Source organism: Pseudopipra pipra, chromosome 8, assembly GCF_036250125.1.
Source record: "Pseudopipra pipra isolate bDixPip1 chromosome 8, bDixPip1.hap1, whole genome shotgun sequence".
NCBI lineage: Eukaryota > Metazoa > Chordata > Aves > Passeriformes > Pipridae > Pseudopipra > Pseudopipra pipra.
In genome coordinates this window covers 7,649,480-7,677,346 of record NC_087556.1, presented here as the reverse complement: position 1 = coordinate 7,677,346, position 27,867 = coordinate 7,649,480, and the positions used below count along the sequence as shown (strand labels likewise).

General features: G+C 38.5%; 1 protein-coding gene across 3 annotated transcripts in view; it reads left to right on the top strand.

Annotated features, from left to right (window-relative positions):
* Nucleotides 1-27,867, top strand: part of BICC1 (BicC family RNA binding protein 1) — a 102,528-nt gene that overhangs the window by 18,664 nt on the left and 55,997 nt on the right. For 2 of the 3 annotated variants that reach the window (XM_064662408.1, XM_064662409.1), the window contains exon 2: nt 15,036-15,082. The exons of the other annotated variant lie outside the window; for it this stretch is intronic. In XM_064662408.1, the coding sequence (XP_064518478.1) occupies nt 15,036-15,082 (47 nt within the window). The remainder of the gene's footprint in view (nt 1-15,035; nt 15,083-27,867) is intronic. 3 annotated transcript variants of the gene reach the window in all.

The window sequence follows — 27,867 nt, the reverse complement described above, 5'->3', positions numbered from 1 at the left end:
TATGCATACAAAAGCAAATGTAAATATAGACTTTAGGAGCACTGTTTATGCTGGTAAGTGCCATGTTGGGGTATGCTAAATGCTTGCTATGATGCTCGCTAACATTTCCTCGTTTATTAGGAGATGTGCCCTGCCCTGAGCAGCAGACACTTAAAAATTGGCCATTGGAAATATTCATTCACATCTGAGATAATTTCTCTATGTGCAGTATGAGGTATTAACTTTCTGCTACAGACCAGGTTTGGACTAACTTCCTTATTTGTTCTGTGTATAACTTTATTACTGTGTAAATACTGAAAAAGAGTTCATAGCTGACATAATACAGAAGAAAAAAAAACTTTGACATGAACTTCTACGGAAAGGATCCAAATTGAGTGATACTGAGCAAAAATGGTAAAAAAAAAAATTAGTTCTGAAAACCGGATTACATTAAATCAGCTGCAGTAACATCTTGCTACTTGATCCTGTTTTTGTTTGCAAAAATATGATATTTCTTCAGCTAAAGCCTCCACGCAGGAACTGGAGGCAGAAATGGGCCAAACATTAGTTCCTTACTTGTTACTGTTTGTTTTTCTAGATTTTGGCAGAAATTGTACATTCTTTGTTTTAATTTTTTGCTTCCCCACACTTGACATTTTATATCTTAAGTTTACGACTTTCTTTCCAGTTTATTTTGCATGAACTTACTGGGTTTTGGTATTGTATCAGTTCTTCTAAGCAGGACTTCCCTGAGTCTTGTAAGTGGAAAAGAGGAGCTTAATTCCAGACATAGTCAAGGCTTCTAGATAAATGAGTTGGTAACTCAACCTCGGTTGTCTAACCACTAAACAATGCTTTCTTGTTTGCTTGTGGTCATTAATTTAGCTTAAGCATTTCCTGCACTGTATCACAAGGTTGTGTAAATGGAGTTTTGTAGAGTTTTCCTGGCTTATATATTTCTTGTAAACAACAGTTGTAGAAATAGCTTTGAGTCCATAAAGATACAAATTAGCTTGCAGGGGGCGAGGTACTGGTCTTTGAGATCGTACAGGGTAGGCAGTGATTTGCTTGTGTGCGAAAAGAAAGGAAATCTTAGGACTTGAGTAACATATTTTGGGCCTGTTTGTGTGGGCAACATAACTCCAACTCTCCACTTCCTTAAACGCCTCGCTCAGTTTGGTGGGGTTTGAATAAAAGGTTCCCAAAGGCCGGCTTTCACATCTGGGTACACACACTCCTAAGTGATGTTTATTTAGAGTTAGTCAGATGCCCCGTAGCAGTTTCGGGATAGGTTTGAGCAGTCAAAGCGACTACTGGAGGTTCCACCCCTCTGCGGGGTTGCTTCCTGAATACTGAAAAGTGCAAATGGAGATCACTCACTGCTGCAAGTGTAGCGGTTCAGAGGTGGTGTCGGGACTATGCAGTCCCTCGGGAGCATTTCGGCTCCCTTAAGGCAGGACCTTGTCTCTAGGAGGTGGGAATCACAAGGAATCCAATGGTTAATACAGCTGGCTTTCTAAAGACCCATTTGTTCGGAGCCTTGGGGTGGGGGGAGCTTTGCATTTCTACGCTTCTCCCACGTAGCCAGAATACATAGTTTGGGAACCAAGAAAAACTAACTTGAGCGTGTTGCTGTGTATGAAAACGTGGCCCAAAAATACATATGGGATTTGATGGCTGAGCTATAAAGATGGTGATAATCTTTATTCCTATAGCATGCTCATATATTTTATTTTAAGTACTGCAAAATTTACATCCTTGACTAATTTTGTTTTCCTGAGATCAGCCCAAATTTGGGAGGAGTCCCCATGTGAAGATGGCTAACAACCTAGATCAGTACTTGAAGGTGAACGGGGCAGTTAAAACTTCTCATCCGTGTGCAGTTTTAGTGATGTGTGCTTCCAGCATGTCTGTGTTTAATTTCAGAAAGGGCTTTGGGATCTTTGAGGGACAAATCTCAATAGCATTGAGGTATTTGAATAAATATCCCTGTACATTCTGCCAGAGTTTGGTTTGGTCTTTAACCCTTAGGTGACTAACTTAAGGTCTCTTTCTGCTGACTCTGTAATACATAGCATGAGCTCAGCTTCATAATGCCTGAGCCATCCTGCGTTTTTAGGAGGTATTTGTTTCCAAGGCATTCTGGAAAGCCTGGTGGATTTATAGCACCTTCAGCTGAGCAGTTCTCAATGAATTGGTTATGAATACGTGACTTTGCTGCTTGTTTGTGTAACTTGAAATTCTGCTTTTCTATGCCACCTTACACTTGGTTTGGCAAGAATACTTAAGTTTTCTGAAACAGTACTTAGCAAACTGAGTAGTTTGCAACTGGTTAGTTTTTTCCACAATGAAAAAAAGATTTACCTTCCTGTCGTTCAGCTCTTCATTCACTGTAGAGAAAATGATGTTGTAGGTTTTCCCTAGTATTGATGAAAAATGAATTAGAAATAGGTGGTGAAAGAATGTAATTATTGTTTAGCTGAACTTTACCAACTTCAATGATCTGATACCATTCAGTGAATTTTTGATAGAAGATTATTTGATTTGGAAAATAGATTGGTAATAAAAAGATGTGCTGCCAGTGTTAGTGCAGAATTTCTTGTGGAGCTGCATCTTTTTGTCCAGAAGACTTTCTCCTAGTGCCAACTCAGAGCACTGTTTTTCTGGATACATGCATTGACTATGACTCAGTCCAGTACTGTTTATATCTGTAGTGCTGACTCAGTGAAGAAGCAGGTAGGATTTCCCAAATGGAATAACTTAGCTTAGGAGATAAAATTAATGTAATTGTTGTAATTTGTTGTTGTTTAACACTCTGAAACCAGAATACTTTTGCTTGTCTTAAGCTACCTGTCTTCTTTTCTGCTGAACAGTCCACAACTCTAAAGTAAAATCTAATAGATTATCCTTGACAGCCCACATCTCCTAATGTGGCATGGTTTGAGCTGGTATGGATGCTAGGCTTCTGCAATGTAAACCAGTGCAGGCTTTTATCTTACTGTAAACTGTGTCTAGAAACCCTAATTATACAACTTGACGTCCTTTATTTGCTCTGAGTGCGTATGTTTTTATTTATATGCGTGCACATAAATGGAATCATTTAATGCTTTGGCAGCTGTATATAGCAGTTGTGTTTTTTAATATGGGAACTGCTCATAAGAAAAAATCATGTAGATGTTGAAAATATGGACATAAAACCAGCTGTGAAAATAAAACTTGTTCACCTTTACCAGAAGGGTCTAGACTTCTGTTGTGCTTTGATCTTCTTACCTAAACAATTACTTCATTTCCTTAGCTTTTTAAAAGCAGAAAGATCTTGGTGTTGTGAGTAAACTTCAGTTGGCAAAGTAACTTATATTGCTGTGGGTTTGTGCTGATACATAATTGGATTCCTTGCCTAGCTAATAATGTATGGAAAAAGGGGCGACAAATTGGCACACACTTAGCTGTGGTGATACACAGCTCTAAACTTGATGTAGGATAAGTTTATTTCCTCTGCTTCCACCCTTTGGGGAGATCCATCCCACTCTCTCTTACACATCTGCTTTGCAACTTCCACAGGGATGTTGTTTACACAGAACTGTGTTTGTTCTTGACTGAAACAGATGAACTCGTTCCCTTCAAACATTATCTGTGGTGATATCTAAGAATAATCTAAACTGGGACAATTTTTTTCTGTCTTTAAAGCTATGAAAGGTAGAAATTGAGATTTGCAATGTATTTCTGTAAATTGAGTTGTGTGTTAAAATGTGATTTTTACTCTTTTCTTCCTTTTTTTTTTTTTTTAATTAGCTGAATGCTTCAGTGCCTTGCCCCAGTGCTTCTGCCTGTACTTATTTAAATCTGCTAATATCTTATGCTTTTTTTTCTTGGCTTTTTAAACTTTTTGTCCTTTGCTACTTGTTATGTATATATTTTGATAGCTAGAAGAACTTGTTTTCATCATATGATGGGTTAAAGGAAAAAATGATGCCAAGCAGTCTGGGTGTGTGGATTTGCAAGTGTGGCCGTTTTCATATGAGGTGTTTGCAGCTGTGTAGATGTGCAGAAGCAGGAGCACAGATGCCTAGAAAAGGGTCTGCAACATGTGTCCTTTAAAAACTCTGGGGCTGTTGTTTTTTTTTATTCTGATAAAAAGACTGAAATGGAAAGAAAGTGGGTTTTGGACAGAAGAAGGGAACTGTTTGTGTTTCATTATCCAAATATTCCAGTTGCATCCAGGAAGATGGAGAGTGTGGGGTTGGTTGACTTTTGCAAAAGGAAGAGGCTTCTTAATTCCCAGTAATGTTTTTTGTCCCTGTTGAGTGTACTTCAGAATCTTGTTCAGCATGATGGGGCCAGATACACACAGTGTCTCATTACTCTTGGAAAAGGCCTCGTGGCTCAGTGTGTAACCTGCATTGCAACAGCCTTAAACTGGTTTCCTGTATAAAGCTTTGTCTTTGACTTAGTCTTGGCTTCTCTCCTGCAACTCCACATCTGTGAATGACTCATAATAAGCAGGGCCATCAGAAAAATATTGTGTACATTTTTATCCAAATCTGTAGGGCTTTTGTTTCTAATTTTTTTACAGCCTTGCTACATTCTTCCTTCCCCTGTAATGGATCACACAGTATCTGTACACATATACCTGACAACAAAAGTGGTTGTGCATTGAAAGTTGAACCCTAAACAAATGGAAAGAATATCCCCAGCCATCAGCCTGCTGAGAGCAGAGCTTTTGTGGTTGGCAGGTATCCTCTGTCAGCCCCTGGGGCACTTATGAGATTATGATTTTCTTTCCTCCTGTAAACAGCAAGTTCTGTTAAACGGGTGCTCTGGCCTGGGGGCAGAGTTGGATCTGTCAGGCACTGGCAGCAATTGAGGTTCTGCCTCCTGAGGCACTCTAGGGCTTTATTTTGAGCCTTCACAGCATCCACTGACTCAAGAAGGCAGTCCTGCTGCAGAGCTTGTTAGAAAAATGCCAAGCCAAGCTTAACATCTCTTACTTCTCCTACCCTCACGTGAATGCTCTGGCTGATTTCCAGGTGTGTGACAGCACAGGGAGAGCTGTCCTGTCCCCTTTGGGGTGTTGACAGTGCTGGACTGAAGGGAAGGGGCAAAATGCTGGAGCCTCAGAGCTGGATCCTTGTCTCACTAAACACCTTCCTAGGGAACAACAGCCCCCAGATTTAGAGCAGATGATGTGCATGGCAGCTCATGCACTAATAATGATGGGGGAGTCAACTGAGGTAGGCAAGGTGAAAGTGGGGCTGGGATGGCTGCACCCTCCCACAGTGTTTTGATCTCTTCCCTTGGGTCAGAGAGGAAGACTACACTAGTGGAAAACTTGGTTGCTGGCATAAATATTCATAAATTCTATTGCTGTGATGAGAAATATTTTATAACAGCAGTGGGTTGTATGGGATATTGGTGAGGTTTTCCTCCAGCTACCAGAGCTGCCCTTTTCCAGCTGTCTCCTCCAAAACTACCACTCCTTGGATCATGGGTCAGGGGATTCGATGACATCTAAGCTCTGTTTAATGAGGGAGAGTGCTCTTGCTGACTTCATGGCTGGCTGCAGGCTGCTGCTGTCAGTTCCTCACTGCAGAGGATTTGGAACAAATTAATACAACATGAAAATTGTTTCTGGCCAGCCTATCATTTTGGCCACAGGCTTCTAAGTTTCCTGGGAAATTGAAATGCAGAAAGTCATGTTTGAAGGAAGGGACACAATTAACTAAGTCTGTGAATAAAGTAATACAAGCTAAACCACATCATCTTTCCTTTTAACTTCTCAGTAGAGGTGACATTTTTGGATGTCAATCTGATTCCAGTTTGCATCTTTCTGGAGAGCAGCTTGGCCAGGAAGGTTGAAGTCATGGATGCTTTATTCTTATATATTTAGGTAGCAAAAATGCTTTATGAACATGAAAAGCATAGACTCAATCTCTCCCCTCTTTAATACTGTATCCAATATATTTGCAATGATGTTTTTCCCAAAACTGGGGAAGGTACTGAGGTGAGCTACAGTGCATGAGTGTACTTAATAGGACTCATGCTAAAAACCATGGATCTTAACAAAACTGTCTCATTGTAATTGTCAGTGTTTGTTTCACTTTTTTAAAAAAGGTGATTATAGGTAGCAGAGATGCAAATTCTTTCTGTCTTAAGAGAAACTAGTAATAGGGTGTTCAACTCAGTGGCTACAATATTTAGTTATGAGAAAGATGTGTTCATCCATCGATTAAAATGGAAGAAAAATGTTGCTTGTAATCAAAAATCCGGCGATAATAATATGGGAATTGTTTGGTGAAAAGTTATCAAAAGTTAGATCTCTGTTTTTAAAAGGAAACCTTAGCCCACATCAACTAGGTTCTCTAGCTTTATGTGGTACATCTAGAACTTTAAAATTTATTTAAATCTTGGTGCTAAAATAAGAAATAATTAAAGTTATGATTTTGAGTTGATGAATTCTTACTGTAATGCACCAACTGTTGTTCAGGCTTCAGAAAAATATCCAGTACTTTTTATGAACAGCGGCCCTCTAATTGGGATGCCCTGTCTTCAATTTTTTTCTTTCTTTGAATTCTCATCTCCTTTCCCACCATGTGGCATCTGAGTACACTTTTGGCCTTGATATTCTCCTTTTACGGTACCAGTAAAGTGGTTATAAACCTGAAATGGAAAATTTGTGTTAGTTTGAGACACTTTATGTTTTCAAGGAAATACTAAGTCAAGTTGTGCTTTGCTTGGTTTTGTTTTTCATGTTAGACTTCGATTGAATTTTTATTAGTTAAGGAATTTCCAATCAGCCTTCTGCTGATCCCAGAAGCAGAGCCATTGATTTAATCTCTGTTGGTCATGGAAATCAAGAATTCAGAAGAACGTTTTAAAGAAAGATGTAGGATATGATCTTGGAGATATTTTTCAACTTGAGGGGTTGTATGGCTGATAAATAGTGACTTCCAAAGAGGCTCTTTTCTCACTTTTCATGACTGAGCAACCAAGTACTCTAAAGGAGAAGAGGTTCTGGTTTCAACCAAGGTTTTGACAGTGAAAGGTGAGAATGGACTCTAGAAATGCCAGCTTCAAACTGAAGAAGTTGAGAAAAGCTTGGATGGAGGAACAGGAGGTTGAAAACTTTGTGTAGGAACATGGGCTGGCATATCTACTATGGGAAACAGCAAAGGGCCTCCAGTGCACCTGAAGGATGACATGGGAGACTTCCAGGAATATTTTACCCAGTTATAGAGATGGAGTGTTTGTGGCTTTAGTAATGAACAAGTGTCAGTCTGAGGCAGCTGACAGAGCAGTTTTAATCAGGTAACACAGTGCTGACAGCTACTCAGTATTCCTGGGTTTGTTTTCAAGAGTAGCTGGCAAGAAGCAAAGCAGTCACTTTATTATGTTTGCTAAAATCCTAAATCTTGTGCTGTGCACTCGCCTGTGCTCCATGTCACATAATTGTTCTGTGGTTGTGTGGATTAGCTAAACCCATGTGTGCCTTTGAAAGGAGGGATTTCTAACAAGGAAAATGGGGCTCCCAAAGCAACCCCAGCTTCACAGCCTGCGTTCAAGCTGTGACTTGTCTCTAAAAATGAATAAACAAACAGACTTTCTCTATGCAGAACTTTGGCAGACAGCTTTTTCCCTAGAGAGAGATTTGTTTTGCAAAAGTAGAAAAATGTGTTAGTTATCTAAAATTTACAGTTGTTATGTGTTAGATTATTGGTTCTAGATAGACTTTTATAGTTATGCAACTCTAAAAATATTGATGATGGAGTGGACAAGGCAAGTAGCCTTCTGGATAACACAATGTTTTTTTCTTTTTTCCTTTTTTCTTTTTTTTTTCCCCTTATGCTATTAGTCACCAAATCTGTCAGTTCATGCTAATACTACAAGCAAATCTCTAGGAATATTTTTTCAAAATCAACGTCTTTTTGTTTGTTTTTTTTTTTCTTACATTCTTTTTTGACAACTTAGGCAGAGGTAGTGAAAGAGAGCCCAGTTTATTTTAAGTTTTCCCTTTTTCTCTGTGTTGCTGTTCTCTTTATTCATCACAAAAGATGGATGGGTGAAACTTCATGAGTTCTGGTTGTATAATTGGTTTGAATCATTTGCCAACAATCTTAATTTTTAATATCAACAATTTAGTTTTAATACAGTATGCAGGGGAATAAGAGGCTATTGAAAAGTAAATACTCTAATAAGTGAATGTGCCTGATAATGTAGTGCTCATGATTCTGTATTGTAGAGTAAATCTGGCCTTCAGGGCAGGATGAGGAAAAGGGATGTCTCACCTGTCTGTGCTTACAAGCACATTCAAATGACCTAGGCCTTGACCAAGAAAACCTCATCCAGCTTAGAAAGTAGCCCAAAAAGAGACCGGAGACCCTGGACTTCCAAGGGGGTATTTCAAAAGCAGGGTAAAAGTATCCTGTGCTCAGTCTGCTTTTTTCCCAGCACTGTTTTGTCTGCCAGAAGTTACAGCACATCTGGCCTCTCTATGGATAACTCAGCAGTTGGATATTGAGTTCCTCCTAACAGGAGATAGAGTGGAACCCACCAAAAAATGTCCAGATATTAAACAGTCTATTGTCGTTTACCAAGCATGCTGAAATTCTTCCAGTTCTTCTTTGGCTGCTCTACGAAGAGCAAAAATACTCCCTTATAAACGTTGTAAGTTCATTTCTTGGGTATGTTTTTGTTTGCATTGTTTGTAAATTTTTTCCCTGACTTCTAATAAGAGGTGATGCTTATTTTCACCTTCAGCCCAGGAGTCTTTTTGTCACAGAATATGTAGGCATTTGATAGTTTCGGTAATATTCCAGACACCGTGTAGCTCCTGGCCTTCTCATTAGTGTTTGTCATCATGCTGTGTGAACAGGTATGTTTTACCACTTTTCTTGGTTGTTGAATGTTCTGGTAACTCCTCAAGAATCTTGGAGTTGGTCTCCCTTTGCTCAGCCCCCTTTCCTGACCCCTCCAGTTGACTCTGACCTGTCTGTGGTGAACATCCTCAAAACATAAAGGTTGCTCTTTGTATGAGTTTAAGAAAGTCTTAATGTCTGTGTTTCTTTCATTGTCTCTGAAGAACTTGGACATATATATGAAGCCACACAAGACCCTGAAATACTGAGATTGCTATATGTTATGGTTACTTAAGGAAGTTTACTATAATCAGTAGTAAAGTCAAAAGAATAGGTAATCTTATTGAAAAGCCAATTATTAGCCTTGAATTCTATTTTTCATGCAGACTTCTTGTTTGTTTGGGCCCTGTTACTTCTCTTGCCAGACCTGTTCATTTTAGCTGAGCTGTCTGACTTCTTAGTTCCTAAGCTGAAAACTGGAAGTGAGACTGGCTTTGCAGTTACAAGAAAAATGGAAAATCATTTTGTTTGGATTTCAGCAAATTCAATTTAAGGTCAGATTTTTTTTTTCTCTTTAACAATATGTGCTCTATCTTTTTATTCCTAAAGGCATATTTTCAGCAATTTGGTTTAACTCTGTGGTCGTGGGGGTGGAATTCTTTATCTTGGCTTGATATAAGCAAGCTTTCAGAGTATGTGTGGGATAGTTTCCTCTGCCTTCGTGCACAGGAAAACATAATCTTTTTGTCAGGTGGTTTCTGCTTCGATGAAAGAAGTTTTTGGTTGTGTTTCTTTGTGTCTAATAACAGCTTGGTAACTTTGAAGAGAGAGCTCAGGTTTTTGATAAGAATAACTGTCCATTTAATTTACAAATTAATACTAAATAAAAATCAACCTGGTTGCATAGCTGGTGTGTTTCCATGGCAGTTTCAGAAAAAGATCAAGCCTAATTAACATGAGGACAGTGTTGACATAAGTGTTATGAATTCTTTCTCATTCAGTGGACAGGAAAAGTAAATTGAGTACTTACCTTCAGGTATATTATTCTAGAGTTTCTTGCTAAAATTAAAATAATATCTCATTATCTGTCCTGTTAAAGGGTATTTTGATGCAAGGAACGATTTTGTTTCATTGTAGCTGAGACCTGAAAAGCAGAGCATCCTTTTTTTTGTTCTCTTTTAAAAATGTGGTCTTTCAATGCACACGCAGAGGAGGAAGTTTTGACACTGAATCAACATAACCAACAAATATTATATTGAGCTTTGCATAACAGGAGTTTGGAAAATAAGACACAAAGCTGATGTGTGGGATCAACAAAGTAATGATAATACACTGATTAAGTCAAGTCTCTAAATGAATTTTGGGTTCAGTTCATGTAAAATATGATCTGTATTGTAATAGTTCTTTAAATTATAAAATAACATTTGGACTGAAAGTTCAAATTCATTTTCCATGTGAACTTAGAAGAAATTACAATTGGGCTTTTTTATGACTTGGTGATTAAGTAGACAAATGGTGTACTTCATGGGTACCATAACAGTTAACACCTGTTTCAACTGTTTCATATTTGTATTGGATGGAACCTCAGCAATCCAATATGTCTTGAAAAGCAAAAACCTCATATAAAATATTTCATGGTATGGAAGAAATTATAATAAACAGAGTATAGCTTAAAATATAAAATGCTTATTATGCACATTTACATAGGTTTCATCTGGATTTCTGAAAGCAATGTTACAATTTTGGGTAAAAGTAATCCCAGTTTTTGTGAAGGTTGGTTAAGTAATTATTCAATACCATGAAATAAATACTGTCTCTAAGAAAACAATATTTCCTGAATTGCAGAGGTTGGCAGAAATGAATCAATTTGCCAGTCAGAAGTCAAGTACACTTGCGTTAATTAATGTTTGGTCTGTGGTTTCTCTCAAATCTGGTTTGGGGACAGAGACCACTGGCAGAAGGGTGGAGTGGTCTCCTAAGGCAGGTAACCAGGCATGGCTTTCCAGGGCTCCTGTGGGAACCTTGTCAGAGCACTGATACCTTCCTGTTTCTCATTAGAGACTCTGAGCAGTTGTCCTTGTGCACATTTGTTTGAGTTCAGGGAGCACTTCCATTGACTTGGTAGAGCTTTTGCTGTAGAATGAGCTGTTAGAAAGTTAACTGCTCTTCTCTGATTTTTTTGCCTCGTGTTTATGGTCCCTGGTCCTGCAGGCAGATGAGCCTGTGGTTCTGGAGAAGACTGCTTCTGAATTTGTGGTTGCCTGAGCACCTTCAGCTCCCAGAGCTGCCAGTTGAGGGACCCCAAAGACCTCCACCCCTCTGCCCTTCCCAGCTCAGTAAGATGGGGGGCTCTTCCAGTAAATGCTATTTTTTCTGCCAAATATGAAGCTAGACCTGGTGGCTGCACAGGAAGCTCTGCCATCACATGAAGGAGAGCAGCAAGGGCTTTGCCTTTTGATTGATGAGAGTGTTCTTATAAAACTAAAGTTTGTCTTGTCTTCTGTGAGTAACTGCTCGGACCTGCCTCTTTAAGCATTCTCACAGTGGCTGAGGATAGTGGGGCTCGAGTGACCTGCATCTCTAGGAAGAAAACTTGAAAAGCAGTTTTTAATAGTTATTTGAAGTGGAATTTGGCAAGCCATTAGATAGCTGTATTTGTTGGCATAATATTTCCTGGGTTAGGGTTAGTGATGGTATAACTTAAGTACTGGGCATTAGCGTTGTTTGTTACTGGTCTGGTATTTTGACATCATTAATTTTGAGAATCATTAATTTAAAAAGTCAGAAAATGTGAAACTTTGTCTATTAAAATCTGAAAGCTTATTTCAAATTTGAGATGGGCTGTGTTGTGCCTTCCGTGGCAGCACAGGTACAGCACTGCTGGTGCCCTCAAACTCCTACAAAAGGCTTGTTCTCTTGGGTGTTTCAGAACTAGGAAACTTAATGTTTTTGAAGAAAGCTTGATTTCATAATAAAATTTAATTACTAAGATTACTAAAATAATCTGCCAGAGTGCATCCATCAGATGTAAATTTCAGGAGCTTCTCAATTTAGTATTTCAAAGATAAAGTTTATTTTCAGAGTCAGGGTTAATGCTCTCAATATTTGTTTAGAAAGAAGTTGATCTTGGGATGTGATGACCTAGCAGACTTTTTTTTTCCTAAACACAAATTAAAGTTTGCTTTTATCTCAGTTTATCTGATTTGAGGTAAACCTCAATGGCTTACTAAATTGCAGCTGCTTGCAGTGAGCACTGTAAATGGTTTGTGCTCTTAATGACTTCTGCATAAATTTCATAACCCTGGAATGATCCTCTTGCTCATTTCCCTGCAAAAGATGCTGGCTTTGTCCTGTTGAACAAAATCTATTTAGCCTCTCAATTATAAAAGAAATGGCTACTCTTACTGTTTTCAGAAGTGCTAGAACTGCCTTTGCCCATTTTGGAGAGGAAGAAAGGCTTTTTCACACACCTCTTGGAAGCTTTCTTAAATATAGGTACTTAGTTTGGGAATAAACATAGATGGAAATGTATGTAATTGTGGGTAGCATCACAATTCATAAACTATTGATGAAATTTAAATTTTCTTAACTGTAATTTCTCCTCAGAAAAATAGGAAATTTTAGGAAGCAAAACGGAAGAGTAAATAGATATAGTTGGTGCAAAGAATTACAGGAAGAGGAAGGGGGGCAAAAGGAGGCAATAGCTGGAAAATAGCTAACCTAAAAGGAAACATATTGCTTCACGTATTTCATCTTCAAATTTTAGACATTTTTTCCTTTTATAGTGAAATATATGGCTCTAAGTGTAACTCAATTTAAGACATAGTTCTGAGCACTTTATTTGTTCAGTGCACAATGGAGATGGCAATGACTGGATCACCTTAATATAGAAAAACAGCCAAACGAAAAATGATCACAGTGATACCTCTTCATGCATTAAATCAGGCTGCATCTTGGACATGAAGTGAAAAAATGGCAACATATTGCAGCATATATGTCTCTTATGTGAAGAACTGCTTTGAGGCACAGACCTTCAACTTCACTCTTTCCAAAACCTCCAAACAGTCTCCCCTGCCTTTTCACAGGTATCATGAGACCTTACAAATGGATTATCAGAAAGTATCTTATGTGTCGAAGGGTATCTTTATAGCATGATGTAACAACTAAACCCACTGGTTATTAACTAAAGATGTTTTTAAACTGCCATTTGCTCCAGCTTCACTACTGTCTGTACTGTTGTGGGGTTTTTTTCCATGAAACCAGTTTAGGATGTTTGCATTCCCTCTTCTTGGTTTGTCTGTGCTTGTTGGCTTCTATCAGTTGTACCATCAGTTGTTGTTGGGGCTGAGCTGTAAATCAGGTCACCAGGATGATTCAGATTAAAAATAAACCTACAATAAAAAGCTTGGAATTCACTTTGTCAGCATTCTACTTAAATGCCCTGCAGAGCATCACTGCTATTATCTAAGCCATCTCTTGTTTGTATTCAGTTTAGAAATCATGCATTTGCAGCTGGAACAAAAATCTGTCTATTCCCAAAACTGCAACTTCAGCCTCACATCTGTCATCTTCTCATCTCCAGTTTATCTCCTGTACCCTCTGATTAAAAGCATCTTGGTCCCGTTTCACTTGGAAGTGGTGTGGTTCCCAAAAGCTTTTCATGGCTATTCCTGAGTTAATGGAAAACTTATAAAGCAACATGTATCCATGAAGTGGCTGCTTCAAGAAAGCTGGTTTTTTTTCTGCTCGTATTGGTAGCTTGTAAATCTGAAAAACTGAAATCTTCCCTGATTGTCTTCTCTGCTTCCAGGAAACCTTGTTCTGCTGAAACATGCACTGCTTTTCTCATACAGGCACTTCAGGGTTTTGAAGGAGAAGAGGGCATTATTTTGTCAGACTTGTGGAATTGAGGAGTCTGGAATTGCTCTGCAGCAAGATGACTGTGGACAGGCTTCATTTGCTGCCTCTGCTCTGGCTCCACTTGAGTTAAATAACGTGAACTTCTGAACTGTACTAGATCAAACTTCCTAGTGTGCACTTCCTCCATGGTATTTAAGTGTTGTTATTGATATTTTGAGAAGCCTGTTTCAAATGTAGTGGCACTGCTTTTCCTCTGGGGTAGGAAAAGTCATCTGATGCCTCTAGCCTGTGTCTGCTTGCTTGCATTTGTTATTAAATTGTGTTAGCTGAGTTAACATTAGCTTAAGAGTTTGGAGTTGCTTGTATAATTGAAGAGTGGGGAGAACTAAGGGATGTAAACTTAGTTTTGAAGCCAGTGGTGGGGTGAGCTAGAGGTTTGGTTTGTACATGAGAAATGCAGCAAAATCATGGTGATGATAAGCTTCTTCAGTAGTTCAGTACTCTGTTTGGAGACATCTTTTTCTCCAGGGGAAAGGAAATTATCCTCTGCACAATCAGTTTGAGCTGCTGTATTTGGAATTGGTTGCTAGGTCTCAGGTTGCAACACAGATAAGCTACAACATAAGCTGTGTGCAAACTGTTGTATTGTCTTAAGTGCAATCATGTACATTAACTAACTTTGCAATTACAGGTTTAAATACATGTGGGAGATAATCCAAGCCCTAACCCAGGTCTTGCTCTTGAAATCACTAAATATTGCAACAGCTTCCTGTGAGCTTCCAAGCCATGATGTACAACAATGTTTTGTCCTGCTGTTGAGGGGTGAGCACAATACTGAGCAGCACTGAGAAGTGTTTAGATTTTTTGGCACTTTCTCAGTCTCAATAAACCAAATGGCAGTAGCTCTATACTTCAATATAAAAAACAGCACAATAGAGGAAAAGAGGTTTTTTTTAATATGATTTTTTTGTCTTGTTTTGATTCTAGTTTTTGATCTTGATATAGTTAAGTCGTGTGCCCTCCCAGCTGTCTTTTGATCCCACTGTTAGAATTGCATGGCAAAGTATGTAGTGTGACTGAGTTGTTATACTTACACCATGTGTACTTTCCAACTAAAATATCTATCAGTGTGTTAGACTTCCAGTATGCAAATGCAAACATCTGTTTGGACTCAGCAAGTGACTTGTAAAAGGTTGACCTAGTTCTTAGTCAGTTGTTGACAAATGTTTATTGCATGGGAAAAAAATTACCCAGAATAGCATGTACTCGTTGAGAATTTCTATATATAAGCCTGTAAACTTTCTCCTATGTATTTAGTGACCAGATCCTGCTTTTGTTTTACAGCTGCTGCAGAGGGCAAAGGGAAAAGTGGGGAAGACTTTTTTCAGAAGGTAAGAATTTTAGTTCTATGACAGCAGCTGACTAGAGGAGAAATTATACTCATTGCTCATTCACGAGATCAACTAATTAGACTTCCCGTGCACTTTCTACTTATTAATCAAATTTTGAAAAACGTTTGTCATTTAAAGTGTCTACTATCCACCAGCCATGCATGGAATTGATGAGAAATAGGTTCTTTGGTGTATGCTACTGTCATCCATGCACAAAAATTTCTTAATAATTTAACAATGTTAACAGTTCTATAACTAACAACGTTAAAATATATATATTGAAATTTTGTTCTGCTTAATAGCAGATGGTTAATCCAGAAGATGTTGTGAGGTGGTCTTAAAGATTTTTCTGTCTGTGGATAAATGCTGCATCCTGTTATTGAAAAACTTACTTGCAACCTCTTGAGATATTGTCGAAAGTGTAAATATTTGGTTGAGAAATGCAAAGACCTTTTAAGAAAGAAATGCACAATCCACAAAGTGATTCAATGAAGTTTGTGGTTAGACAGAGACACGGAAGGACTGAAAAAAGAAGCCCTGCAGCAACTAAACTACAAAGAGAAACATGGTCAAGAGTAATGACTTAGAAATAACTTCTACAAAACAGCATGGTATTGGTTTGTTGCTGTTTGGGTTTTTTTTTTTTTTTTCAAGAATAGTGTGCAAAATATTATTAACCAATTGTTCATGAAGATCTGCATACTGTAGGCTATTAAAAACAATGAGCTGTTTTATCTCTCTGTACTACAGAGAAGACTAAATTTTGATGCTTTATATTGAAGGGTATTGATTCGTAGTCCGTTAAAGTAATTTGCTGTACTTTTCATGTTTTCCTTATATTTATAAGTGGTACTTCCCAAAGGTCTCTTTAGATGTGGAATACTTTATCCTTCATGTGGTTGTCAGATGCTTTGATGAAGGCTGTTGGGGAGAAGTATGTATACTGCCAAAATGTTTGTTTTAGGAAGAATTTTGTAGGAGTCTTCAGATTTATGTTGCTCTTGACTGACAATGATTGTTATTTTTCCAAATGTGGTGCTTGTGCTTAACTGTCTAATATTAGTGTGCCCAGAGGAAAATGTGTCAGTAGTTCTTCCTTAGGATTTTATCAAAATGCATGGTTTCTCACTGAAACAAAGCTAAGCCATAGCAGTGTGCTTCCTTCTACACATTGTTCATTTAACCACAGTGTTTTTTCTCACTTATGTAAATCTGCTCACTGCTTGAAGCTGTGGATTAAAAACTCCCTCTGTGTGGGATTGAGTGTGTTTTATATTTTACATGTGTATATGGTTGCCTGGTTATTTACTGTAGTTATGATGTACCTTAGTTATGTAGTTACTAGTGTAATAGCAAAAAATACTGTTCTGAATTCCACAGGAAAGCAAAATGTGCCGAACTTCAAGTATTTGAATAAAAGAGTGCACTACTTATCCATGTTGGTAATACAATGACTGTCTTGGCATTAATATCTTGTCATATTTATGCATAGATATTATATAGGCACGGTGTGGGTGCTGCCATAGGTTCAAGCTGCTTCATTTTGACTGGCCACCTTCTTAGTCTCATCAGCTCGATAGTGCAGATTTCTGAGGTTTCTAAGTACATATACACAATAGTACAGCTAATAAAACCAGATGGAAACTATCTTCTTTGAGTTTTCTTTTGTTGGAAGAAATCTTTGGACAGTTGCTCATAGCTTACTCACCGTCTCTGTCTGTGCAATTTCCTTTAATCAGACCTGAACTTTTTCCTTTCTCATGTGAAATGAATAAGGCAGAGTATCCGGAGGTAAAATGAAGAACCTTTTCATGTGTTTCAGGTTGTGTAGTGAGGAAGAGAGTGATTTGTAGCATTAGAAACACCTTGCAAACTAAGGCAGCAAGATACTTTCAGAAACTTGATATGAATTTGAGGCTATAGCAAATACATTTTTTTTAAAGCAGTTTTGAAAATGAGACTTCAGGACATTATTGGCAGGCTTTCGAGTGGAGCAGGGAGGGGGGAGAAGTGCAGCATTCAAGAGACATCAAGAACTTGGGGGTATAATTTGCATGAATAATGCAAAAAATATTATTATCTGGTATTTTCTGATGAACTACCCTCAGTGCACTGGAGTTAACTCTTGAGTGGAAGTGGCGTGAGAAGTGAAACGAGTTTTCATATGAATGTTGAAATGACAGGTAACGAGGCAAAGGTTTGAGAAGGTGTCAAGACACGTAGAGCAAGAGGGAGGAGAGAGGAGGTTGGGACTGGGGGGAGTGGGACAGTGGTGGCTGCTGGCAGATAGCTCTGGAAGTGGCTGCTGGTCTTGCTCTGTGACTGGTCAGTGGAGAACAGTCCTCAGTTCTTAATTAGCTCCTCCTCAGTTCTTAATTAGCTCGTCCTTGGGAGGAACAGAAGTTGCTCCTGTGCTCTCTGAAGTCAGGCACTCAGCCTGGACTGTTAACCTATGCAGAGTATGCCCTGATGAATCTCTCAGGCTTTTAAAGGAAGTTAATACAAGGCTTTGGTGCTAAGTAGTCTTTTCCTGATCTTTAAACATGAGAAGGCAGAATTACTTTGGATTTTCATAATCAAGCAGACTGTCGGTGGATGTGAACTGCTCCTATCAACTTTTAACTTTCAGAGTTTAATAATAACAATTCAGATGTCAAAATGCATTATTTCACTGAGCATTTTAACAGAAACAAACACATCTAATGCAGTTGTTGGTGGAGTTACAGAATAAACCCCAGTTCTTGGCTACAAGGGCCAAATTCAGCTAATATTTCTGCCCTATCGTGTGATGAAGTGCCCCTTCCTCTGCTCCTGAATGGAAGTCAAAAGTAGATGAATGTCTTTTGGTAGTGTCATTTTAAAAAAATCTGAGAACTTTATCACACTTTCTTCTAATATTTCTAAGTTTTAGTTTTACTTCAAATGTGGGAAAACCTAACATCATCTGATCCAGATTTTGCAAAAACCACTGGGGAGCTGCTAATAATTTAGCAAGAAATAAGTAAATAATGGGATAGTTTTCTCTCTAGAGCTCTTGGATCTGCAGTTCAGTGACAGGTAATCTTAAATAAATATGGATTGGTTTGCTGTTGTGTTACATACTATTTATGTAAAAAATCCTTGTGGACCTTGCTCTCTAAATGGTTGTTCTAATTTATTCTGTGAGAGGAATACATAATATGAAGTTATTACTTGTTCTTGATCCAAAGCCCATTTTCATTTGATGGTGGATTTTTTCCATTAAGTTCCATAACATCTGGTTCACACCTCATAGGCAAGCAATGCTTTTTCCCAGACAAAGCCAGGACGTGGTTCCAAAGAACATATAACTTATGTAGCACTATAGATAAGCATGGCACTCTTATATAAAATGTAAGAAGGTGGTGAGCCTCTGCCCTGAAGAGTTCATAATCCAAAACAGATGAGGATTGGCCGTGTGGACAGAGAGGAATTTAATGCATCATTTTGGTTTGCTTTTAGCTCCTGCATCATCGAGGTTTTGTTTTTTTCCCTCTAAACACTTGGCAGTCTTAGTGCTGATGGTAAACTTTCATTCTGAAATTTCTCAGGACAAGAGCCCACCTTGGCCTTTCTCCTGGGACTATCAGCAGTAGGGGGGGGTGATAGGCGAAGGCTGTGGGTTCAGTAGAGTCTGGGTGGAGTTCTTGGGCTGGTGTGGGACTGCATGTGCAGAAGGTGGTGACTGGAAATGATGCACACCTGGTGCTCTGCTCAAGTGCTTGACTCTGGGTCAGATTTAAGCTCTACAGCTCAGGATAATTCGGTGTGTACGTGTTAGTCGTGGGCTTCTGGAGTGCTCCTGAAGGGGCTCTTCAGCTCTTGCTTTCCTGGCTTTCAGGAGTTCATTTGCAGAGCTTGATTTTGTGGGAAGGACAATATCCTACCAGCCAGCTGTAACCTGTGGGGTTCACCATTTCTGAGTGTTTGAGATTATTTTACCTTTCATGTATTGAGTTTCTTTTTTTTTTAATTAATTAGAAATGGTGTTTGCATGCATTTACCTAGTTGCAGATACTTGGGGGTTTTAAGATATCTCTGAATTTAGGCAAAAGGTGTGTTTAAATGCTCATGCTTCTCTTGACTGCAGACTCTATTATTCCCTGAAGGGGATGTAAACATGCTTGGAAATATGAAGTTGCAAGTGGACAAATGTTACATGTGTGTACCAAAATATCTTCTCTTAATTATTGGGAGCTCAGGAGTATAAAGATTAGGAGGTTTTTGGTTTGGTTTGGTTTTTTTTCTCCCTTCCTATCCTTCCTTGAATTGTGTTTAAACTGTAGCTTCTAATTTTCTTAAATAACTAGCACCTTAAGAGATACTAAGGCCGTTTTGGAAGTGCTGTGTGGTGAAACCATCCTTTAAAACCAGTTGATCTTTCAGTACAGATATTTGGAAACAGTAAAAGATGAAAAAAACCCAACCAACCAACCAAAGATAAAAAAACCCTGCAATTATTTGAAGATGTGAAAAATAGGTATGTCTAACTGCATCTTGAATTGTGTTTCTGTTAAGTTCTTCTATATGCTGTAGCTACTAGTGAGTGTGCATTAGCTTTTATTTGTTTAGGAAGCTCTAGGAGCTGCCTCAAATCCTGTTTGCTTATCTGAGACTGTGAAAAAACTTGGTTTGCAACATCCTGTATTTTCTCTTGTGTCTTTCAAAAATGTATGTTGTGTTGATCTGGGGCAAACCTAAAACTTTTGTAGAATTCTTATATGTGACTATATTGATACAGTATTGATGTATACGTGAATACTTCTGTAAGTATAGCCAGTATATTCTGATACAAATAAATTTAGCTGAAAAAAGTTACTTTTCTGTTTGCAGTAGGTCAGGCTGAAAGTCTATCAGTCTTCCTCTTTAATCTCTGAACATGAAACATATCTAGAGCTTCTAATGCGAGTGGCTTAGGGCATTTTCAGGCATTAAAAATATTAATCATTGACCTGAGACTGAGATGTCTCAAGCTAATTATTATCCATGTTCAGCAGTGAGTTCTGAAGGGTTTTTCCATGTGTCTTCATCCATGACTTTTCTCAAACTGCCTATTTATAGCTACAGTTTCCCTGAGGCCATATTCCCATTTCTGATGGCAACCGCTCAGCTATCGGTTTCTTCCTGTGTTATTTATCTTGCTGGTGAGACATGAGTCCAGGGTGATTTTATTGTCATTGTGGGTCTTGTCTCTGTTTCAACCACAGGACCAGTTTTGAACTGGGGAAACTGGTTCCACTCATTCCCCTTTTTCTGGATAGAAATCAGTCTGTGCATTAGTGTTAAAATAACCTCCTGATGTAGAGCTTGGCTCATGGCATGTGACAAGGATATATTAAGGCCATACATTTCCAGAATTGGCTGGAAACACCCGGCCTTGCTGGGCTGGGATGGGAACACTGGCATGCACTTCTAATTTATAGGGAGCTTCCTCTCATTTAGCTTCCTGGGAAGAGGAAATGACTGCTGGGAGAGGGTGGCGTGGATTAGAGGGCTGCAAGAATGTCAGTGGCAGTCAGCATTTGCAGGAAGTTTTGGGATTGAGAAGTTTGTCTCCCCTTTGGCAAAACCACACCCAGTGGGAAGGAGACTGTTTAGGTTGGATCACTTTCTCTACAAAGGTAAATCTAGAATGCTTACTTAACTTTTTGCTTAGTTCAGGCAGAGCTGAGTGGTAGGAAGGCTTCATTTTTGTGGGAAGCTCATTCATCATGTCTTCTGTCAAGGCAGTGGAGTAATTATAAGGGGGTTTTATTTCATTTAATTTCTTGTTTCTTCTGTACTGCTTCTGATACAATGGGCACCATCTTGAGAGTTGACCTGTAATATGAAAATGTTCTCTGATGGGCCTCATCCTTGGAGTGCTCAGTGCAGGTAGGAGTCTTAAAACAACAACCGTCCTTGACAAGTTGCCTGTGAATAATTTCCCTGGCCAGAAATAGTGGAGATTTTGATCCCATACTGTTATGCTGAGTGGCTCTTTATATATCACTGCTTGGAGCTTGAGTTCCAAGTGAATCAGAGTTTTAGTTGATGAAGTTCAATTTTATGCCACTTTTTGCTATACTTAACACTTTGTGCAAGATCTCTTGCATTGTGCAGCAACAGAGGAGGAGTGATTTGTCACCACAGTCTCAATTGAGATGTTTAATGCTTTTCATTCTGGGAATTAAACTCTCCCTTAAAACAGAGGAGGGATTTCAGTCCTCGGAAATGCTTGTACTCTTTCTCTCGAGGGGAAAAAAAAAAGAAAAAAGAAAAGAAGAAAAAGGAGACGAAGATGAGTATGAGAATGATACAACTTAAGAATATACACTAGGTTTGATTTGCAGGGAGGAGACTTGCTGACCTTGCTTTTGGAGAGGAGAGCTGGATGCGTTTTGGTGTTTCTAACTGTGTTCTGTGGGGGCTTCATTTTTAAGTAATACTTTTTTCTTTTTTTTTTTTTTTTTGTTTTTGTTTTTGTTTTTTAGAATTTCCCCTTTTTCCTACTGTTGTGTAGAATTCATAAGTGCTGTACACAGAGATACATTTATAGCTATTTTTTTTGCATGCTTGAATAACCCTTTTACATTTTTTACTATACTTTAAGTCACTTATTTAAAATAAAAGTATTACCCCTGGCCTTTGGCTAATATTTCCATTGAGGGTAAACAAAACTTTCAGGTCAAAGAAAGGAAGGGGTATAATGTTTCTCGCCAGGTAAGGGCATGTGATTCATAGTTTTGTTCTCACTTAACCCTATTTGCTGTATTTGTAAATAAAGTACGAAGTTCTGTAAATATTTTTGTTGCAGAAGGTTCACTTAATGCAGTTTTGGGCAGCAACAATACTGCAATATTTGCTTTAAGAAGACCCATGTTTTAAGAATGATCCTTCTCAGTTTGTTTCAGGTGAAGTGATTAAAAAGAGATGCAGTGTATGTGTGTGTGTGCATACATGCACGTGTTCTCATGCCTTCTAGGCTTAAAATCCCTTGCTGGAAAAGAAACAATATAAATTCCAAAGCCATGTCCACACAGGACAATTCCCTCCTTTGGGATTTAGAGCTTTCATGTAAAACCTGGAAGTCTGAGTTGTAAAACTGATGTATTTTACTCTGCTGCCTTTATTGCTTTTATACATAAATTTGTTCATCAGTTTTTTGAAGTATTATCAGCTGATACACATTAATCAAAACTATGAATAAATACATAAATACGTTGTCTATGATGTCAACCTTGTCCTCTGATTTTAGCTTTGCTAACTCTTCATCGTGCACATGCTTGCCTTAGTTCTTGGTGAAGTCTTTAGGAATAGTTGTGAATGTCATGTGCAGATGGCAAATTTGAGTCAGTCTGGGCTAGGATATAGTCCTTGACAACAAACAGCCTGTTTGCTGCTTGGTGGAAGTCTCAAAGTCTGTAAATGCAGACCACAAAATTGTTGGTCATGAGAAGCTGGAGGGAAGCATGTTGGTGTTTTGCTTAGCTTGACATGAAGCTGTGTAGCAGTGTGCAAATGGGAAACAGGCGAGTTTGCCTTCTGTTCCCTTTTTATACATCAGTCTAGATCAGCTGGAAAATTGAAAACCACTTTAATGCTTTTTTGATCAAGTTATTTTAGCATTTAGTGAAAACTTGAAATAAAAATCAGTTTAACGAAGACGGACAAGTGAGCATGTGAAGATCAATTTCCTGCAGTACTGAAACAAATGACTTGGAGTGGAAGCATGAACAAAAACATGGCAGTACTGAACTTTATCCATATTCCATAGGGTAGTGTCTGAAGTAGTTTAAATATTTTTCAAGACTGGTGAAATTAGGGAAGAAGGACTGGCCAAGTGGTCGTCACCCACAGATACTTTTCTAAAAATGGGTTTGGGGTTTCTGGCTGCTGGAATATAAACTAGGAAAATGATGTGCCCCTATCCTACAGGATACATGTGCACTCATGCCCTTGCAGTTGGGAAGGTACTGTTGTTGTAATGGTCCTTTCTGTACAGACACATGACTGGAGCTTGATCCATGTCCTCCCTATGTGTTGTTTCGTTGTGTATTTTAAGCAGTTTACACATAGATGTATATTATTAGTACTGACAATCTAAATTAAGAGCAATTTTATTAAGGAATTTTCTGTGTTTTATGGTTTAATTCTGGCTGTGATTCCACTCTGCAAAGGAGATGGTTTTTCTGCCACACAGGAGCACAAAGTGCAAACTCTGGATGGTGTTGTAGTCTGGAATGTGTGGGAGTCTGGGGGCCACTGCCACTGTTCCTGCTCAAGAACAGCCTCTCACCCTTACCTGCAGAAAAGTGGTAGTAATACCTTCTTTTTAAAGCATTAGTTTGGACAAATATTGAATTCTAGTTGGGATAACAAGGCTTGGAACGTGAATCTATTGCTGTATCCAAAATGTTGGCCGGGCTTCCACAAGAGCTACATATTTGCCCCAAGCTTTGGGCTGAGTTTTGTCATCTCCTTTAACTTGTTTCATCCCTCATATTTCCCTGCCAAACCCAGTAGTCCTTAATGCTGTACCCCTGATGTGCCCTGGCTCCCTCTGGCCTCGCTGGTTGTGGAGGCTGCGTTCCCACTGGCAGTTCCTGGGGAACTTCACCCAACTCCTTTTTGTGTCTTGTTCTTCCTTCCCACCCTTGTTCTTCCCTTGCTTTCTCCTCCCCCCAATGCCAAAAAAACCCCAAACAACAAACCATTAAGTATAAAACTTCTTCTGGTTCCAGCTACACCCATTGCTCTGTTCTTGCTGCCAAAAGTCATGCTCAGGGATTAGTCATCCTCTCGGGTTCTGCTGCATCACCCCTTCTGCATTGGAAGAAGAAAAAAATAAGTATCAGCTTGTGTAGAATTTTACTTGTCTGCTGTGACTCTTCAGCTCAGGTCTTCTCCTGCTCACATGGAAATATATTTTTCTTTAATTTTCATGCAAATTATATTCCATGGTTCAAATAAACTATAAAAATAAGCTTGTTTACACAGCTGTAAATGCATACAAACTGAGGGGGCTAATCCAACTTCTCTCACAGCAGAAGATGCAAGATGAAGATTTAAAGTCTCTGAAGCCAGGTATTCAGAGACTGGCAAAATTTGTGTGTGTGTGTTCTTATTAGGCATCCTGAGGCCTGATTTGAAAATTATCACATACTTATTGATTTGGCTAATACTAAATTAGATTGAACATGTAATGATTTTATTTTCTGAAATGCTAATTTACGTGTAATAATTCTTAATGAGTGAAATCTTCAGTAATGAATTTAGGCACTTATTTTTGGAGGAGAGTTAGTAAATTGGATAACTAATCCCTTTGCTTGTTACTCTTGTCTTGTCAATTACGAGTAGATTTTGCATCAAAACTGTGACTGTATTTATGTTGAACTGATTTTTGTCTGTGTCTCTTCCTTCTTAGACAGAAAAATATTTTTGTTGTCCAAATTAAAATTGCTGATCAACTGGAACTTGAAACTTCTACATATTCTTTGCGCAGAAGCCCTAGCTTCTATTATGGTTCATAAAGCTGTGTTCAGCAAGCAAGTTTGTGCTGTTCCTATTCTGTTTGATTTAAAAATACTTGTTGAGTTGCCCTTCACTTTTTGTGGCTTTTGTCCCATTAATACTCCATGTTTATGGAAACATTTTTGAAAGGCCATTATCATGGTACAGGTTTGGGGTTTTTTTACTATTTGTATTCCTGTGTTTATTTTTTTTTTTCCCTGCTGTCTTGTACAATAACTCTCATCTTTGTCTCCTATAAAACTGATGGAACAAGTGTTTGTATCTGGCAAAAATGGCTTTCCAAGATGGGGCAATGGGGATGGATACAGTGATGTAACAAATCAATCATCACCTTCCCTTCAGCAGCTATGGAGTGTTGATTGGGTACAAGTTACCCTACACAGAGTTAGTTAGCTATGGTCATCTCTAAAGAATTGCTGTGTTTTCTTTAACCTGATGGAGATTGAATTTCAAAACAAAATGACCAAACATCTCCTGACAGAATTTCTGTTCTCATGTGAACAGCACTTTTCCAATCCTCTCTGTCCCTCCCTGTCCTTGTCCTGCCCTCACACATGGGATTTTCTCCACTGCAGCGATTTTTAACTGAACACAGTTACACTGGGAAGCACTTGTTCCCTAGGGATACCTGTTGGGGGTTGTTTATGGCTCCAAGTACTTTATACTTCTTGTCTTTTGTTAGTGAGAAAAGCGAAATTTGTATGTAATAATTCTCTAGAGGTGCTGCTCCAAGGTATGCTCGTGAAATATAAATGACCAGGGTCTATCTTGCATTTCTAGTCCCTCCCCAATATCTGCCTGATGGAGAGCTCAATCCCTGCAATTTTGGTTTTTTTGAGGGGAGGGAGGGCTGTTGATGTAGCGCAGCCATCTACATTTTGTCTCATTCTTCAATGAATTTCCAATTCATTCCTCCTCCCCTTTGCTTTTTCCTTTGACCCGTTGCACTAGCATTGCATCAGGCTTTTTTCAATTTTAAACTTCATGCTGTTTGGAAAAATAGCTGCTTCTTTGGTCATTCCTTTTTTGTCTTGCTAGAATTATGATTTTATATTGAGAAATGCTCTCTGTGAGATGCATAAATGCAGGGTTGAGAATGGCATAAGCACGACTAAAGGTAGTTCAGAATATAGTTTAGGCCCTGTCTTGACTGTATGCTCTGTGGTAACTTTTTTGTCTGCACACAGAGGCAGTTCCTGAGTAAAAACCAAGATCTAGAAATATGGAATTATTTGTCCCTATATTCTTCTTCGCTTTGTCACTTAACCTGCTGAAGGAGGAAGACCTGCCTACAGTACCCCAGAGGTGTAGGTTCCCTTTCAAAAGGGCTAATTGTTGAATCAGTGCTTAGTTCCCTATTTCTCATCCACTGCTGTGTTTTATGCTGTCCCAGAGACCATGGTTTTTATTTTCGTGGACGTGATCACCTGTAGTTATTCAGCTTAATTTTCTTTTGTATAATTTACTGAACTGGTCTGCTAAATAGTTCATGCAAGATGTTCAGCTGTCAGCATTTGTCAGCAGGCTCATGGGCAGGGTTTGCTGACAGGAAATGGAGTCTGAAAACTCCAAGTAGCACAGAATTTAGGTCCTCCCTCAGGATTTCCATTGTTTGGCAGTAGAAAATAAGGCACCTCTGCAGCTCTGCAAATGTTTAAGTGTAAATGTCTAGTGCCATTGATGGTGTTGTTCTAAATCTGGTGTTTCTGTTTGTTTTCAACCTGCACAGAGGAAACTGTAGGCAAACTTGGAAGAAAAGAAACTTCTTAAAAATAAGACATGGGCAGAGAAATAAAAAACAACCAGTGGGCATACAATTTGATTACTTTCTAGGGTTTTTAATTACATGAAAAATTCAAAGTATCTAAAAAACCCCCTATTGTAAATTTAAAATAAATATATATTCTTCCATACAGATTAAGATAAACATGTACCTGTTCTGAAGATATAATTTAAGTGGTTATAAGGTTTTTAACATCTATGCTTATTCATTGTCCAAGTACTCTGTGTATTGAAATGGTGTATGCATCTTCTGTTGTATCAAGCAAGGTTAAACTGAACAAGCTAATTCCCCTGAAAGAGAAGGGTTTTCCATTGATGAAATACAAACTGGATTTTATTTTTTTTTTGCCAGTTACATTTGCCTTTTTGAGGGTTCCTTTTGTCATTCCAGTTGGAATGAGCTGCTTATTGAGCTAAAGTTGAGAAAAAAATTGCAGGTTCCCACTACTAGATGCAGGTTGCTGTCTGATCCTTTTTTTTTTTCCCCACTGTGAATAAGAACTGAGGCAGAAAAGGCTAAGATGCACAAACCCCAAAGGTGGGAAGGTCAAAAATAGGTGATTTACCAACAGTAAAGGCTAAGATGCACAAATCCCAAAGGTGGGAAGGTCAAAAATAGCTGATTTACCAACAGTAACTATAAACAATAGTACTTAGATTTAATGTGCTTTTTTAAAATGAATAAAGGTCTGTTAGATATGTTGTTCTTGTTCATCTTCTGCCTGTAAAATACTTCCTTTGAATTCTGAAATGCTTTTGGGCTTTGGGGGAGTTTTGGTTGGTTGTTTTTTTGCATTCAGGGCATTCCAGTTTCCATCCAAAATCAGCTAAAAAAATACATCATAAGAAACAATAATTTCTTGCTGTCTTAATGTAAAAACTCCCCAAAGTGCTTAAACTATAAACTATTCAAGCTGGAATACAAGGAAGCCAAAAGCTTGTCTTCCAGCTGCCTCACAGCTAGACTTTTTTTTTTTTTCTTGAAGGCCCAATAATTTGCAACTAGGGCCAGTTTTGTCAGGGTCAGGGTACAGCCTTACTTGTTCTGTTGGTGTCTTCCAGTGTCTTGTCACCTTCTGTTTGTTCTTCACTGAGAACAGTGTAATTCTTATGTAATTCTGCTCCTAAACACTGCAATTTCTCTGGGGGGAAGGGAAGGAAAGGAACTTGTAGAAAGACAATTTCTTAGGGTTTCCCTCATTTTAAGAAGGAGCCTGAGATTATTTACTAGGGGGATTAAATCTTGCTGCCAAATATGCCTGTTCCCTTTGGTCAGTTGATCCATCAAGGTGAAGCAAGTACAGGTTAGTGCTCACCCCATCACTTATTTTATATGAAAATAAGGGAAGCCTGAGCAGAGATGCAGTTCTGCAGAGATGATGAACTCTGAGTCATCCCCAGGCTGAATTTTCTTTACATGTTATGTAACTAAAGTAGTTATACAACTGGAATGCATGTATTACAGCTATGGC